The sequence below is a fragment of the Crotalus tigris genome, unplaced genomic scaffold (genome assembly GCF_016545835.1).
Source record: "Crotalus tigris isolate CLP2741 ecotype Arizona unplaced genomic scaffold, ASM1654583v1 scf7180000020356.207472, whole genome shotgun sequence".
Classification (NCBI taxonomy): domain Eukaryota; kingdom Metazoa; phylum Chordata; class Lepidosauria; order Squamata; family Viperidae; genus Crotalus; species Crotalus tigris.
The window spans coordinates 9,857-27,635 of record NW_024097983.1 but is presented as its reverse complement, the minus strand read 5'-3'; the positions used below and the strand labels follow the sequence as shown (position 1 = coordinate 27,635).

The following is a 17,779-nucleotide window of genomic DNA, read 5'->3' as shown; positions in this document are numbered from 1 at the left end:
AGTATTATCCTGCTTTTGAGTAGATTTTAGATAGTTATTAATAGTTATAATTGTCTTATTATCTTTGATTTAATTTGTTAATATTTGTTTGGAGAAGGAGTTAAAGTGTGTTATGGTTTTGTTTGATAGTATAGTTGGTTTATGTTAGTTAGATTATGTTTGTTTATTTTATTTTTTATCCTGTAATCAGCTCTGGGAAGTGGGGGAGGGGGAAGGGGTGGGGGTGGGGGTTATATTGTAATAAATTTATAAAACTTTTAAATAAAAAAAAAAAAAAGAAACCACCCGGCTACAGAACTGGGAAGGGTAACTTTGCCCTTCAAACTGATTGGAGAACGTTGATTTATGATGCAAATTAGTGGAGGGAATTATGTTGAATAGTATGTGCTCAGGGGAGGAGAATTCAGATCTTGGCCTCCACCATGCTGTGCCCACACTTTGTTTCACCATTAAAGACTTTTTAGGATAAACAATGCCTGGAAGTTCTTTGAAGTGTTTCATTAGTCGGAACCATGACATCATGCCAAGATCTGTTGCTAAGCAAGGACAGCGGTGAAGTGAGTTTGGCCCCCTTTTTACAAAAGCTGTGAAGTGCGTTTGGCCCCATTTCTTGCCACAGTTGTTCAGCGAATCGCTGCACTTCTTAAGTTAGTCACAAGGTCGTTAAGTAAATCTGGCTTCCACATTGACTTTGCTGGTCAGAAGGTCACAGAATGGGGATGTCAACACTGCTAATATTGAATATTCTTGCTTTGACAAAATATGCAGAACTGTCTGGTATTTTTAGAGTTAATTCAGATGACAGAGAAAAGGGAGGGGAAATAACAGAAGCCCGGGAAAAGGAAGGGAAGGGAATCTCTGCCCTCTGGGCTAATTGGAAGATGTGACTTGTGACTGCAAGAAAAGTGAGATACCAGCAAGAGGAATTCAGATTCTGGCATAAACCTCCGTTATGCCTGTGCCGACATTTTGTAACAATAAATGACTGTTAGGAAAATCAATGCCTGGAAGTTCTTTGAAGTGTTTCATTAGTCGGAACCATGACAGGGATCACATGATCCCGGGACCCGGTAACCATCGTAACTCTGAGCCAGTTGCCAAGCGTTTGAAGTTCCGTCGGGCAACCGTGGAATGCTGCAATGGCCGTGAAAACGGTGATAAGTCCATTTTTTCCAGTGCGGTTGTAAACTTCAAATTGTCATTAAACGAACGGTGGTTCAGTCAAAGGCCACCTTTCAAATTGTCTCTGGCATTGCTCTTTTGTTTCATCACAGCTGCGGGCTGACAGCCAAAACAGGCCGCAGAAACTGCAGGTTGATATAGATCAGGGGTAGTCAACCTTGGCTCTTTTATGACTCGTGGACTAACTCCCAGAATTCTTGAGCCAGCAGGGGGGAACTTTGGCCCCTTCATGACTCGTGGACTTCAACTCCCAGAATTCCTGAGCCAGCATGGGGGAACTGTGGCCCCTTCATCTCCCAGAATTCCTAAGCCTGCATGGGGGATACTTTGGCCCCTTCATTATTCGTTAACTTCAATTCCCAGAATTCCTTAGCCAGCATGAGGGAACTATGGCCCCTTCATGACTCGTGGACTTCAACTCCCAGAATTCCTGAGGCAGCATGGCTCAGCTTGGAAACCTCTCCCTTTCCCCTCAGCATGGCTGGCTCAGGAATTCTGGGAGTCGAAGTCCACGAGTCATGAAAGAGCCAAGGTTGACTACCCTTGATATAGATGCTAAAAACTTATTGATGAACGTAAATAAATATGTTTTGATGTAGCGGTAAGAATGGAAACTATTAGCTTAACTACAAGAAAGTACGAAATGTTGCAACAGAAGAAGCTTTGGTTCCTGAATTTAGGACATTTGGAGAGTGTAAGAAAAAAAGACTATTATACTGTATGATTGATTTGTTGATGTAGATGGTGAGAATTAAAATAGATATGTATCCTGAACACCAGATGTTGTGGGGAACTGTGACCAAGGGAATTGGGTTATTTAACACTTGGAAATGATAAATATGAAACCTGAAACTTAAATATTAATGGAAAATTAAAACTGGGAAAAATGTATTAGATTGTTGACGATCGAGAGCATCCTGACATACAGCATCACAGTCTGGTTTGGAAGCATCACTGCTTCAGACAGGAAGGCGGTGCAGAGAGTGGTGAGGACGGCCGAAAAGATGATTGGCAGTTCCCTCCCTCCCATCCAGGACATAGCACAGAAGCGCTGCTTGAGCAGGGTCTGTAAGATTATCTGGGACACGACACATCCTCTTCACGACCTGTTTTCCTTGTTACTTTCTGGGAGGAGGGGGCTTCGTGCTATCCGAAGCAGAACATCCAGATTCAGCCAGAGTTTCGTTCCATACAGCATTAACCTTGCGAACTCTCAAGCTTCCTCCTTCCATTATATATTCAAGATGGACAATATTTAATATTTATTTGCTACGTATATGTAGGGATGTGGGTCTATATATATGTTGTTCATAGTATATTTAGGTGTGCGTCATGTATGTGTTTCACTTTGAAAGCGGGCAACCAAATTTCATTTTCGGTGTGTGCCGTTGTGCCCACAGTAAAAAAAAAAATGACAATAAAGGTTATCTCTCTCTCTTAAAAGATAGAATAGTAAAACAATTAAGACATATATAAACTAAAAACTACTGATAAATGTAAGAAAGTTATCTTTTATCCGATTGATAGAATAAAAAGTATATCAACTCAGATAAAAGACAGTACATATTAAGGGGAAAAAGAGAGGAAATATTGGCTGTAATAGTTCGAGATTTGTATTAATAATATCTGTATGTAACTGAATTATTGTTATTCAGCTGCCACGTTGTTTTCCAAAGATAGAATTGTAACATTAGAAAATCAATAAAAAGTTATATATATATGTATGTATGTATGTAAGTAGGTAGGTAGGTAGGTCTTTGGTTATTTGGGTTTTCTCCCGCGTCAAATTGGAAGTGTCTTGGCGACATTTCGACGAAGTCTCATTCGTCATCTTCAGGCTGGTGTTGTTCACATTGCTCCTAGAAGCACGAAGCCGAAAACACCAGCCTGAAGATGACGAAGAGACTTCGTCAAAACATCGCCAAGACACTTCCAATTTGATGCGGGAGAAAACCTGAATAACCAAAGACCTACATACAAACACCTGCGAAAACCTCAGAAAACATATATATAATTCTTTGGTTGTTCGAGTTTTCTCCCGCGTAAAATATATAAAACTTTTTATTGATTTACAACTCTCGGAATTATAGTTTAGCCGTTGAATTGCAAAATTCAGTTTGGGAAATCACGTGATTCAAATAAAACAGTAATCCATCGCAAAACACAGAGTGAAGAAGAAGGAGGAAGTGGCAAATAGCCAGATATATCCATTTTTTCCACACCAAGCTATTGCTCAAGGCAGTCCTTGACTTACGACCGGTTGCTTAGCAACCGTTGCAAGTTACGACTGACCTCCTGGGAACTACTTACGACCCGGTTTCAAAAAATCTGACAGCTGCCATTGAGTTTTGGGTGTGTGGCAGCCAGCCCATGTTTACAACAGGTTTGCAACACCCCGCGGTCACCCGATGGTGATTTACAATGTCTTTTGTAGGAAACAAACGAGCTTGCTTAACGAGCGTGGCGTGCCTTTAACAGAATCGTAAGGTTCGTTTAAGAACGCTGAATGACGGCTGCAAAAAGGTTGTAAAATTGGGTGTGGTCACACGGGGACCCACTTAACGACAGACATCACACGCAACCAGCATTCTGGGCTCAGCTACGGTTGCTAGTAGAGGACCATCACTGGGATTTTAAGGATGGATGAAGAGATTTACTGCTTGTAGATGAAGGGGAATCTTCAGTTGCCCCAGGCACTAACCCGGTACTAACTCGGTTTCATTTCTAGATATGGTGGCTGAGACGGCCAGCTTGATTCAAACCGGAGTGGCACCAGATTCAGATTAGTAGAAGTACTACTAATCCACTCTTATGAAGCTCAGGCAGCATTTTAAAAAGAAATAGCCACTCACCACAAAAGGCGTGGGGACGTATCTTGAGAACAAGTAAACAGGAACCCCTTTTGCCAGCAGGACGGCTGCAGTGAGCCTGGCAAGCCTGTGGAAAACAAGACATGAAAATACAGGAAATAAATAAGCTTCTCATATAAAGACAAACTCAGCCAGGGCCAAGCGTGACAATGTGCTATCCAGGGAAGCTGCAAAACAGCCCAGCGATTTCTCTCACGCTGCAATGTGTTTTCCTAATTTTGTCACGAGAAGCAGTTTGGTGTTGCAATTGAGGCATCAGTTTAGAAACCGAGAGATCACGAGTTCTAGTCCTGCCTTAGGCATGGAAGCCGGTTAGGTGACTTTGGGCCAATCAGCAGGAGACGGTGAGTTCTAGTCCAGCCTTAGGCATGAAAGCCAACTGGATGACTTTGGGCCAATCACCAGGAGGTGGTGAGTTCTAGTCCAACCTTAGGCATGAAAGCCAACTGGGTGACTTTGGGCCAATCACCAGGAGACGGTGAGTTCTAGTCCCGCCTTAGGCATGAAAGCCAACTGGGTGACTTTGGGCCAATCACCAGGAGATGGTGAGTTCTAGTCCTGCCTTAGGCATGAAAGCCGGCTAGATGACTTTGGGCCAATCACCAGGAAATAGTGAGTTCTAGTCCCGCCTTAGACATGAAAGCCAACTGGGTGACTCTGGACCAATCACCTGGAGACAATGAGTTCTAGTCCCGCCTTAGGCATGAAAGCCAACTGGGTGACTCTGGACCAATCACCCGGAGACGGTGAGTTCTAGTCCCGCCTTAGGCATGAAAGCCAACTAGTGACTTTGGACCAATCACCCGGAGACGGTGAGTTCTAGTCCCGCCTTAGGCATGAAAGCCAACTGGGTGACTCTGGACCAATCACCCGGAGACGGTGAGTTCTAGTCCCGCCTTAGGCATGAAAGCCAACTGGGTGACTCTGGACCAATCACCCGGAGACGGTGAGTTCTAGTCCCGCCTTAGGCATGAAAGCCAACTGGGTGACTCTGGACCAATCACCCGGAGACGGTGAGTTCTAGTCCCGCCTTAGACATGAAAGCCAACTGGGTGACTCTGGACCAATCACCTGGAGACAATGAGTTCTAGTCCCGCCTTAGGCATGAAAGCCAACTGGGTGACTCTGGACCAATCACCCGGAGACGGTGAGTTCTAGTCCCGCCTTAAGATATGAAAGCCAACTAGTGACTTTGGGCCAATCACCCGGAGACGGTGAGTTCTAGTCCCGCCTTAGGCATGAAAGACGGCTGGGTGACTTCAGTCATCAGGAGACCATGAGTTCTAGTCCTACTTTAGGCATGAAGCCATCTAGGTGACCCTGGGCCAGTCCCTCTTTCTCAATCCTAGAACCAATCCTGGAATCTTGCCTAATCTAGGCACTCTCTAGGAGTTAAAAAAAACAAACAAGTCGAAGGCATTTAAAAATGTGCCATCTTTCTCAACAGCACAAATTACTACACAGTGCCGACTAAGGCAACACGTTTGTGCTGGAACCCTAAAGTGCTGATGGATATAGCAAGCACAGAAACACAAGGCCCGTCGTCCAAATTTCTCTCTTGAGTCAGCTTCGTGCCCGAATCAAAATGCTTTCCGTATTACAAAATGATTTAAAAAGCATTTTTAGGGCCCTGTACATCTGTTGGATTCCAGATTCATTCAACAGGAGCCGCAGCAAAGTCTGCCGGAGAACGTATGATATAACTCTACCCGTGGCGAAAGGCTAATATTTATAATTCAATTCTGCTTAAATGCTTGTCTGCAAAAAAAAAAAAAAAAAGGATTTAGGTCTAGATCTACACCTTCTATTCCATTGCACCCCAAAGTATCCAAATTTCTCTGACCCCTTGAGAGAGAATGAAGATCTAAATCCAGTCAGCGCTAATTAACTGTTATTACTGCTGTTCATTTGCAGAAAAAAAGGGGTTTTCCTCCCCACCCAGATTTGCTCTCCCCTTCAAAATATGTTTATCCGTAGCAGAACATCCAGATTCAGCCATAGTTTCGTTCCATACAGCATTAACCTTGTGAACTCTCAAGCTTCCTCCTTCCGTTATCTATTCAAGATGGACAGTATTTAATATTGATTTGCTACGTATATGTAGGGATGTGGGTCTATGCATAGTATGTTTAGGTGTGCGTCATGTATGTGTTTCACTCTGAGAGCGGGCAACTCAATTTCATTTTTGATGTGTGCTGTTGTGCCCACAGTAAAAAAAATGACATTAAGGGTTATCCTATCCTTATCCTACTAGCCTGTACAAGAGAAAAAGGGGCATTCTTGACATTTAGACTTTTAAACCTGGACCAAGTCCATACCTGAAGCTGCTGCACATGCTGGTCACCTGGCCACGGGTGTCATACCCCACCACAAAGCCACGTTGCTTGAAGTCGGAAAAACATTGCTCAAGGTATTTGTACATCCCCTGCAGGAAAGGGAGAGGGAGAATACAATATTGTTTGCCTGGGCAGGACATCTAAAAGTTAGGTTTACTGAGGTTGTGGCCTGTTGCTTAGACCACAAGGCATCCACTCTCAGATTCACTCCAAGGAGGTGGTGGTTCCATTTGGCAATATGGCTAGGCCTTACGTGTTTCCCTACATGATGCTTAAACATATAATTTTAGAATTCACTTTTTTTTAAAAAAAGAGGAAATCCTAGGCAATTCATTTTTTAAAATATTTATTTTCATACTCTTCTCTGTAGATCAGTATTATTCAGCTTTGTCAGTTTTAAGATGTGTGTGGATTTCAACTCCCAACAAAATTGAGAATAATAATTATTATTATTATGGATCATCGCACAGTCAGCCAGATATTCAGACTGGATTTGGCATTTTGTCTACCTATCGAGTCCTTACCCAGGACCTGGGATAGGTAGATGTGGATGTTTGATGGTATTACAGGTATCGTCGCAGGATGGAAGCAGTTCCTAATAAGGCCGCCTTTTGCAATTGACTAATAGCGAATTTGTCAATGCCAATGGTGTTCAAGTGGTGCTCCAGTTGTTTTGGGATTGCACCCAAGGAGCCTATGACTATTGGTACTACCCTTGCTTGCTTTTGCCACAGTCTTTCTATTTCTATTTGTAGGTCTTTGTATTTTGTTATCTTCTCCAGTTCTTTCTCTTCTATTCTGCTGTCTCCAGGCACTGCCACATCCACTATCCAGACTTTTTTGTCTTCCTTATCGACAATTGTTAAGTCTCGGGTATTATGTTGCAGGTGCTTGTCTGTTTGAATTCTGAAGTTGTTGTTGTTGTTATTAAGTTGGAAGGGACCTTGGAGGTCATTTAGTCCAACCCCCTGCTCAGGCAGGAAACCCTTGACCATTTCAGACAAATGACTGCCCAGGCTCTTAGAACAGAACAGAGCTGGAAGGGACCTTGGAGGTTATCTAGTCCAACCCCCTGCTCAGGCAGGAAACCCTATATCATTTTGGACAAATGGCTGCCCAGTCTCTTAGAACAGAATAGAGCTGGACGGGACCTTGGAGGTCACCTAGTCCAACCCCCTGCTCAGGCAGGAAACCCCATACCATTCCAGACAAATGGCTGTCTAGTCTCTTCTTAAAAACTTCCAGTGTTGGAGCATTCACCACTTCTGGAGGCAGGTGGTTCCACTTGTTCTCACTGTCAGGAAGTTTCTCCTTCGTTCTAGGTTGCTTCTCTCCTTGATGAGTTTCCACCCGTTGCTTCTTCTCCTGCCTTCTTCAGGTGCTTTGGAGAATAGCTTGACTCCCTCTTCTTTGGGGCAGTCCCTGAGATACTGGAAGACAGCTATCATGTCATCCCCCCCCCCCGCTCGTCCTTCTCTTCCTTAAACTAGACATACCCAATTCCAGCAACCGTTCCTTATATGTTTCAGCCTCCAGTCCCCTGATCCTCTTTGTTGCTTTTCTTTCATCTATTGCTATAGATGATTCAGTAGTTTAATAAATATTTGATTCCTCCCTGCTGAATTATCCTCAGCCAGAATGAGGGATCAAAGGGAGAATCTGCCCTTGCTCCACTGTCTTGTTTTGTTCCTCAGCTATCTTTCTATGGAAAATTTGCTAGCTAGGCCCAGCTTGTCGAGAAGGGGAATAACGTCTGTCAATGGGGGTTTGGTTTTCATTGTTATTTCTCAAATTTAGATAGCCAGCTATCTCACACAAGTTGACTCTGGGCAGCATACACAGTGAAAATATAAAGTATTTTTCTTTTAAACGATAAGGAGTCAGTCTTGTTTACAGGATGTCTGGCCTGGCCCAAGGTCTCCTACGCTGAGGCTCTGGAATCAGCTACTATCTGAAGCTACTGATCCCTGGATCACTTTGCAAGAAAAACGAAAAAGATCACGTGAAGTATTAATACCACTCTTCAAGGCCTTGGTAAGGCCACACTCGGAATCCTGCATCCAGTTTTGGTCACCACGATGTAAAAAAGATGCTGAGACTCTAGAAAGAGGGCAGAGAAGAGCAACAAAGATGATCAGGGGACTGGAGGCTAAAAAAGATAAGGAACGGTTGCTGGAATTGGGTCTGTCTAGTTAAGTGGTTCTCAATCTGTGGGTCGGGACCCCATTTGGGGTCGAATGACCATTTCACGGGGGTCACCAAACCATGCTGTCCGCCGTTTTTTTCCCTTTTCCCTAGCTGTCCTACTCCCTCTTATTGGTGGCCACGCCCACTTGGGGGTCACCACAACATGGGGAACTGTATTATGGGGTCACGGCATTAGAAAGGTTGAGAATCACTGGTCTAGTTTAACGAAGAGAAGGACGAGGGGGGACAGGATAGCAGTATTCCAATATCTCAGGGGCTACCGTAAAGAAGAGGGAGTCAAGCTATTCTCCAAAGCACCCGAAGGCAGGACAAGAAGCAACGGATGGAAACTAACCAAAGAGAGAAACAACCAGGAACTAAAGAGCAACTTCCTGAATGAGAGAATAATTAACCAGTGGAACCACCTGCCTCCAGAAGCTGTGGATGCTCCAACACTGGAAGTTTTTAAGAAGAGACTGGACAGCCATTTGTCCGAAATGGTGTAGGGTTTCCTCCCTGAGCAGGGGTTGGACTAGATGACCTCCAAGGTCCCTTCCAACTTTACTACTATTACTACTTTCGGTCACTTTTGCCAAGTGCCCATAGGTGGAGGTAAGTGCTAAAGCAAACCTTCGCAATGCACAACATTTGCTGAGCAGTAAATAATTGATCCTGTGTAAAACAGTTCATTAATGAAGATTTCCAAAACAAACACGCTATTCCAGACTGAGCACAGTACACTAATTCAGACAATTCTATTTAAGTTAAGTTGATCCCTATATCAGTGGCCTCTTTCTTTCTCCCTACCAGCTATCTACAACAATGCCAAAAAGCTTCCCATTTATTATGCTTTGGTATGTGGGCCATTGTCAGGTTCAAAACTTGTTAAGGTGCCAGTTAAAATTTTTAACTTGTTTTCAGCTTATTTTCTGGATAAGCAATAATTTAGGGAGGGAGGGAAGGGAAGAAAGGAAATAGGGAGGGAGGGAAGAAGGAGAGGGAGGGATATGAAGAAAGGAAGGTATATGAAGATCCATCCCATGGGCCAAACACTCAAACTTAATAATATAATAGTAGTAAAGTTGGAAGGGACCTTGGAGGTCATCTAGTCCAACCCCCTGCTCAGGCAGGAAACCCTACACCATTTCAGACAAATAGCTGTCCAGTCTCTTCTTAAAAACTTCCAGTGTTGGAGCATTCACCGCTTCTGGAGGCAGGTGGTTCCACTGATTAATTGTTCTCACTGTCAGGAAGTTTCTCCTTAGTTCCAGGTTGCTTCTCTCCTTGATGAATTTCCATCCGTTGCTTCTTGTCCTGCCTTCAGGTGCTTTGGAGAATAGCTTAATTCCCTCTTCTTTATGGCAGCCCCTGAGATATTGGAATACTGCTATCCTGTCCCCCCTCGTCCTTCTCTTCGTTAAACTAGACATACCCAATTCTAGCAACCGTTCCTTATATGCTTTAGCCTCCAGTCCCCTAATCATCTTTGTTGCTCTTCTCTGTACTCTTTCTAGAGTCTCAACATCTTTTTTACATCGTGGTGACCAAAACTGGATGCAGGATTCCAACTTACCGTAGTTTATTAAACTGAGATATGACTGCATGACAGCATACTCTTAAAATGCCTTACGTGCCAAAGAGAAAAAAAACTCTGTTACTCCAGCACAAAAGACTGAAACACTCAAGATGTATATAATTGTGTATTTGGGGACCAAGAAAACCAAGATCATAGCATCCGGCCCTCTCAATTCCTGGCAAATAGATGGGGAAGAAATGGAGGTAGTGACCGATTTTATCTTCCTGGGCTCCAAAATCACCACAGATGGGGACTGCAGCCAAGAAATTAAAAGATGCTTGCTCCTGGGGAGGAAAGCTATGGCAAACCTAGACAGTATACTAAAAAGCAGAGACATCACCCTGCCAACAAAATTATGCATAGTCCAGGCCATGGTTTTCCCAGTTGTAACGTGTGGCTGTGAAAGTTGGATCTAAGAAAGGCTTAGCGCCAAAGTATGGAGGCCTTTGAACTCTGGTGCTGGAGAAGACTCCTGCGAGTCCCCTGGACTGCAAGGTGATCCAACCAGTCAGTCCTGGAGGAGATCAACCCCGACTGCTCTTGAGAAGGCCAGATCCTGAAGTGGAAACTCAACTACTTGGGCCACCTAATGAGAAGGAAGGACTCCCTGGAGAAGAGCCCAATGCTGGGAAAGATGGAGGGCAAGAGAAGAAGGGGACGGCAGAGAAGAGGTGGCTGGATGGAGTCCCTGAAGCAGGAGGCGTGAGCTTCAATGGACTCCAGAAGACGGCAGAGGACAGGAAGGCCTGGAGGAACGTGGTCTATGGGGTCGCGATGGGTCGGACACAGCTTCGCAACTAACAACAAGAACAAAGCCAGGCAAGCAACGACTTCACATTCCAACTTCTAATTTTCCAGGGAGAGATTTTAATCTATCTTCAACATAGTGGTACTTTCGGTCAGCAGGAGACCTAGTGCCTGGATCTTTACCACACTTAGCTGCTTGCTCAATACGTCTGCAGTGCATAGTCCTTTTCTTGGAACTGGCTGCAACGTGGATTAAACCCGAAACACTAGAGAAGGGGTGAAAAATGCATAGGTAAAATGCACAGGCCGTCCTTGACTTATAACCATTTGTTTAGTGACCATTCAAAGTTACAACAGCACTGGAAAAAGTGAACTAACGGCCGTTTTTCCTGCGACCGTTGCAGCAGTTAGAACAATTAACCAGGGGAACCATTTGCCTCCAGAAACGGTAAACACTGGAAGTTTTTAAGAAGAGACTGGACAGCCATTTGTCTGAAATGGTTTAGGGTTTCCTGCCTGAGCAAGGGGCTGGACTAGATGACCTCCAAGGTCCCTTCCAACTCTATTCTATTCTAAGAGACTGGACAGCCATTTGTCCAAAATGGTATGGGGTTTCCTGCCTGAGCAGGGGGTGTGTTATGTTATGTGTGTGTTATGTATGTGTACACTTTTGAGAGCAGGCAACAGAATTTCATTTTTAATGTGTGCCAATATGCCCACAGTAAAAACTGAAGATAAAGGTTATCTTAACTCACTGTCCCGTTTTCTAGTCTGGTGTTGGCACGTGTGCAGTCTCCCCCCTCCCTCTATGTATAAAAATACTATATGTATGTATGTATGTATGTATGTATGTATGTATGTATGTGTTTGTTTGTGTGTGTGTATACACACACACACCACACACATACACAGATGCATGCATACATAAGGATTTGTTCATAACCAAATAACCACCACAATTCTGCTAGATCAAAAGAACAGCCACTGCATCAGAGAGAAAGGAATGTGATATGTAATTTTGAATATATATTAGTAAGAAGAAGAAGAAGGCTATGGAGTGATGAATTAACCTATTGTTTATGACAATTAACTATATCTATTATTGTTAGTTAAATGCGTGTACCCAGACATTGTGCCGTTTGCTAAATATTGAAAATGTTATTTGGAAAAAAACCCAACCCCAACCCTAACTCCAAGCCAACCCTATAAAAACTAATAAACTCATAAAATCTACACAGAAAAAAGAAAAAAAGAACAGCCACAGCAGAGAATGCCCACCCGGGCAACCCACAAGAATTAGGGAAGCAAACATCGAGCAGCGCAGAACTTCGTCCACAAAACAGAACGCAGCCACGGAGATTCCCTGGTGCCTGAATTTGAACTTTCTTCCAAAAACGCCTATTATGATTTATCAGCCCATCTCAAACTGGCTGCGCATTCTTCCCAGCGAACCAAAACACAAAGTCAGCACGTGCAGGGCAGGCTTTTGGAGCATGACCAACTCTGACTCAAGGAGAAGGAAGTCCAGAGTTGTTTGCGTGCTTCCAAGGTGATCCACGATCTCTTGACCTGCTCCGTTCTGGTTTCTATTAGTTCGTGTTGATATTACTGTACAGCAAGTCCTGCTGGAGACAGCTTTTCAATCCTGGGCGCACAAACACAACCTCTTCATATTTCAAATACTCAGAATTAAGATTTTTTTAATAACTCCACACACGGGCAATTCAATGAAAAGAGGAGAATGAAAGTCTACGGGACTTGGGTTTGGCTAGTCTAAAGAAAAGAAGAAACAGGGGAGACATGGTAGCAGTATTGCAGTATTTGGGGGGCTGCCCCAAAGAAGAGGGGGTCAGGTTGTTCACCAAAGCCCCTGAGGGAAGGATGAGAAATGATTTGAAACTGATCAAAGAGAGAAGCAACCTGGAATTAAGGAGAAACTTCCTGACAGTGAGGACAGTTAACCAGTGGAACAGCTTGCCACCAGAAATCGTGAGCACTCCATCACTGGAGGTTTTTAAGAAGGGGGTAGACCAGTGATGGTGAACCTTTTAGAGACCGAGTGCCCAAACTGCAACCCAAAACCCACTTACGTTATCGTCGGGGGCCGGGTGGGCGTGGCCCATTGGATGGGTGTGGCCCATTGGGTGGGCGTGGCTTTGGCGGTAACGGCAGACTGGGTGGGACTAAAAAGTTCAATCAATCGATTCCAAGATCTTTTTTTTTTTCCTGTGAGAGGTTGAAATTGACTGATTGATTGAACCTTTTTTTTTTTTTTGCACACGCGGCGGAGGCCTAAAGCGAAAAGGTTTTATAAAACCCAGCTGAAGGCCTAGGACTAGGGTGACGGCGCACGTGCCCACAGAGAGGGCTCTGAGTGCCGCCTCTGGCACCCGTGCCATAGGTTCGCCACCACGGCCCTATTGCATCGCTGTCACAGACTTCCTTGGAATATTCCCCTTTGCCCAAGATTAAAAAAAAGGGAAAAAAAACAGATAAAACAGACACGCTCCCTTCGCTGGCAAGGACAGCACTTCCCGCGCTGAGCATGGCTGTTTCTTAACAGGGCCACGCAACCGTCCTTTGAGTTCATTCCTAAATGGGTTTCCTCAGGGGTTTACTCCACTTAAATCTTTTTTTTAAAAAAACAAACAAACAAAGCACCACTTAATATTCTAGCAGTCTCAGGAAAAAAAAAACAAATCTTCTCTATTGTAATATTCCTCCAGGAAGCTCAGAAGAGCAAGCCTTTTATTGTTTTATTCTGTAAGGGAGGTGAAGCCAAGTTCACCGGTAACCCCGAGCACTTTTTTTTTTTTCTGAGAGCTACTTAACAAGATTGGGCAAATCTGTTTCCTTGAACGCTGGGTGCCTAGTCAACAGGAAGGAGCTTGTTGACATTCTCCACAAGGCCAACATTTCCAAAACAGTGCCAGCTCTTGCTTTCTCCCTCAGATAAGTGGCCCTTTAGGGTAAATCCCTGGTTCTTCTAGGCTAGTGAAAACCTGCCCGCAACCCAAGGTGAAAGGGACAGAACAGCAACAGCAAAAAAAGAGAGGTTGAGACCACTTTAATACCACTGGGCTGGGCTGCATTAACAAAGGGAGAGAATCAAGATCACGTGAAGTGTTAATACCACTTTACAAGGCCTTGGTAAGGCCACACTTGGAATACGGCATCCAGTTTTGGTCACCACGATGTAAAAAAGATGCTGAGACTCTGGAAAGAGTACAGAGAAGAGCAACAAAGAGGATCAGGGGACTGGAGGCTAAAGCATAGAAGGAACGGTTGCTGGAACTGGGTATGTCCAGTTTAACGAAGAGAAGGACGAGGGGGGACATGAAAGCAGTCTTCCAGTATCTCAGGGGCTGCCCCAAAGAAGAGGCAGTCAAGCTATTCTCCAAAGCGCCTGAAGGCAGGACAAGAAGCAACGGATGGAAACCCACCAAGGAGAGAAGCAACCTGGAACTAAGGAGAAACTTCCTGACAGTGAGAACAATTAACCAGTGGAACCAGCTGCCTCCAGAAGCGGTGAATGCTCCAACACTGGAGGTTTTTAAGAAGAGACTGGACAGCCATTTGTCTGAAATGGTAAAGGGTTTCCTGCCTGAGCAGGGGGTTGGACTAGATGACCTCCAAGGTCCCTTCCAACTTTATTATTATTATGGACTTCAACTCCGAGAATCCCCAGCGTAGACTTTGTATATAGATGCAACAAAAGCGGCAACTTTTCAGATGTGTGGACTTCAAGTCCCAGAATTCCCCAGCCAACCATGCTGGCTGGGGAATTCTGAGACTTGAAGTCCACACATCTGAAAAGTTGAATTCTGAGAGTTGAAGTTATAATAATAAAGATGGAAGGAACCTTGGAGGTCATCTAGTCCAACCCCTTGCTCAGGCAGGAAACCCTACACCATTTCGGACAAATGGCTGTCCAGTCTCTTCTTAAAGACTTCCAGTGTTGGAGCATTCACCGCTTCTGGAGGCAGGTGGTTCCACTGGTTCATTGTCCTCATGGCCAGGAAGTTTCTCCTTAGTTCCAGGTTGCTTCTCTCCTTGGTTAGTTTCCCTCCGTTGCGTGTCTAAAGTGGAATTCTGGGAGTTTGCTAAGTCCACACGTCTTCGTGTCGAATTCTGGGATCTGAAGCTCGTGCAGCTTCAAGTTGCCACGTTTGAGAAACACGGCTTTAGACGCCCCAAGGATGTATCAGAGGCAAACGTGGTATTAAACCATGGGTCTTTTTTGTTTGTTTGTTTGCTTTTCCAAATCCAGGTTAGGGCTTTCCCACCCTGTGGGGCAATGATGGCATCTGAGGTCATACGAGGGGGGGAGAGGACAGAGGGGGGGGCTAGGGGGAGACACACCGCTTTGAACCTTCACAATGGCTCTGACACTCACCTGGGTGGACTGGATCACGGTAAGATCGTTGATGTAGCAGAAGCCGGCCCCCATGGCGGAGCGCAGGCCGGCGGTCCCAAAGGTCAGCCGGCGGCAGAGACGGTCCCGTAGCTCCTTATTCTTCCCATTCCGTAACAGGCTTTCGATCTGCTCTTTGGTCTTAGGGTTCTGCGAGGGAAAGGAGGAGCAGGGTCAGACTTCGCAGGGGCTCGGGAAAATGGGGAGGCGCGCACTCCTGGAGGGCTGACGATCTGGTGAAGGAACTCATGCTATCTGGGAGAGACGGTGCTAGGGGGGAATATCTGTAGCTCAGGGTTGAATGGTGGGCTGCCTGGTGCTCTCGGAGCTTGGCGGTTTTCTTGCAGACATTTCATGACCCAACTAGGGAACATCAGCAGTGCTAGAAGGGAGGAGGAGGAGGAGGAGGAGGAGGAAGAAGAAGAGGAGGAAGACTGTGGGGTCCCTGGTGCTCTCTGAGCTGGTGGCTTTCTTGCAGACCTTTCATGACCCAACTAGGGAACATCATCAGTGCTAGGAGGAGGAGGAGGAGGAGGAAGACAACGACGACTGTGGGGCCCCAGGTGCTCTCTGAACTGGGTGGTGTTCTTGCAGACGTTTTGTGACCCAGATAGGGAACATCATCAGTGATAGAAGGGAGGGGGGTTTGCACGCACACACACACACACACACACACAGAGAGAGAGAGAGAGAGAGAGAGAGAGAGAGAGAGAGAAGGAGGAGGAGGAGGAGGAGGAAGACTGTGGGATCCCCGGTGCTCTCTGAGCTGGGTGGTTTTCTTGCAGACCTTTCATGACCCAACTAGGGGACATCATCAGTGCTAGAAGGGGGGAGGAGGAGGAGGACAACGACTGTGGGGTCCCAGGTGCTCTCTGACTAGGTGGTGTTCTTGCAGACGTTTTGTGACCCAGCTAAGGAACATCATCAGTGATAGAAGGGAGGGCGGTTTGCACACACACACACACACACACAGACAGAGAGAGAGAGAGAGAGAGAGAGAGAGAGAGAGAGAGAAGGAGGAGGAGGACGACGACTGGGGGGGGTCCTTGGTGCTCTCTGAGCTGGGTGGTTTTCCTGAAGACGTTTCATGACCCAACTAGGGAACATCATCAATGCTAGGAGAGAGTGGGAGTTTATAGAAAGGAGGAGGAGGAGGACTATGGGGTCCTTGGTGCTCTCTGAGCTTGGTGGTTTTCCTGCAGACAGTTCATGACCCAACTAGGGAACATCATCAGTGCTAGAAGGGAGGAGGAGGAGGAGGAGGAGGAGGAGGAGGAGGAGGAGGAGGAGGAGGGAGGAGGAGGACAACGACGACTGTGGGATCGCTGGTGCTCTCTGAGCTTGGTGGTTTTCTTGCAGACATTTCATGACCCAACTAGGGAACATCATCAGTGCTAGAAAGGGGGCCCTTGATGCTCTCTGAGCTGGGTTGTTTTCTTGCAGACATTTCATTAGCAAACCAGGTAACATCCTGAGTGCTAGAAGGAAGTGAGGTTAAACAGCGAGCAAACCCTACATCCTTCTAACACGGATGATGTTACCTAGTTTGGCAATGAAACATCTGCAAGAAAACTGCCCACCTCGGAGAGCACCAAGCACCCCAGAGAAAGCCAGGCTATCTAGTAACTCGGCCACCTACGATCGAGCAAGCAAACCACTTCAGCCAACATCAGCTTCCGTTGTTATATCCCACTGCTTGGAAGAGTGAGGGGGAAGCAGGTCTGACTCAACCCAGCTTCCAGCTTCCCCAGCTGTGCATCAGCCTGAAAACCTCTGGAGCTATTGTAAGGTTTGTCTCCGTTGACTCTTCCACACTGGCCTTTCCCTTCATTTATTCAAATTTGTTATAGCCGTCCAAATCCGACGGGACCTTGGGCGGCCTGCAAAATAAAATAAAATAAAATCCATTAAAAAAAGAGATAAAACATAAAAATACGCAGAGAGCCTGGAACTTAAACGATCTTAAAGACAGGATTTTATTATTTTCCAAAGCTCCTGAAGGCAGGACAAGAAGCAACGGGTGGAAACTCATCAAGGAGAGAAGCAACCTGGAACTAAGGAGAAACTTCCTGACAGTGAGAACAATTAACCCGTGGAACCACCTGCCTCCAGAAGCGGTAAATGCTCCAACACTGGAAGTTTTTAAGAAGAGACTGGACAGCCACTTGTCCGAAATGGTCTAGGGCAGTGATGGCGAACGTTTTAGAGACCGTCCAAACTGCAACCAAAACCCACTTATGCATTGTTGGGTGCCGGGTGGGTGTGGCCCATTGGCTGGGTGTGGCCCATTGGCTGGGCGTGGTTGCGGTGGTGACAGCAGACTGGGTGGGACTAAAAAGTTCAATCAATCAATTCCAACTTTGCAAGATCTTTTTTTTCCCCGCGAGAAGTTGAAATTGACTGACTGACTGAACCTTTTTTTTTTTTGCACACGGCGGTGGAGGCCTAAAGCGAAAAGGTTTTATAA

At 45.5% G+C, this 17,779-nt stretch overlaps 1 protein-coding gene across 2 annotated transcripts in view; it reads right to left on the bottom strand.

Moving 5' to 3' along the window:
* Nucleotides 1–17,408, bottom strand: part of LOC120318746 (glucose 1,6-bisphosphate synthase) — a 35,333-nt gene extending 17,925 nt beyond the window's left edge. Inside the window, exons 1-4 of one of the 2 annotated variants that reach the window (XM_039366788.1) lie at nt 16,952–17,408; nt 15,295–15,462; nt 6,371–6,477; nt 4,035–4,119 (exon numbers count right to left, since the gene is read on the bottom strand). In XM_039366788.1, the coding sequence (XP_039222722.1) occupies nt 4,035–4,119; nt 6,371–6,477; nt 15,295–15,348 (246 nt within the window). In that variant the 5' untranslated portion in view covers nt 15,349–15,462; nt 16,952–17,408. Of the gene's footprint in view, nt 1–4,034; nt 4,120–6,370; nt 6,478–15,294; nt 15,697–16,951 lie in introns of those variants that run through there. The other variant, XM_039366787.1, reaches the window with a different exon arrangement.
* Between the last annotated feature and the right edge of the window lie 371 nt (nt 17,409–17,779).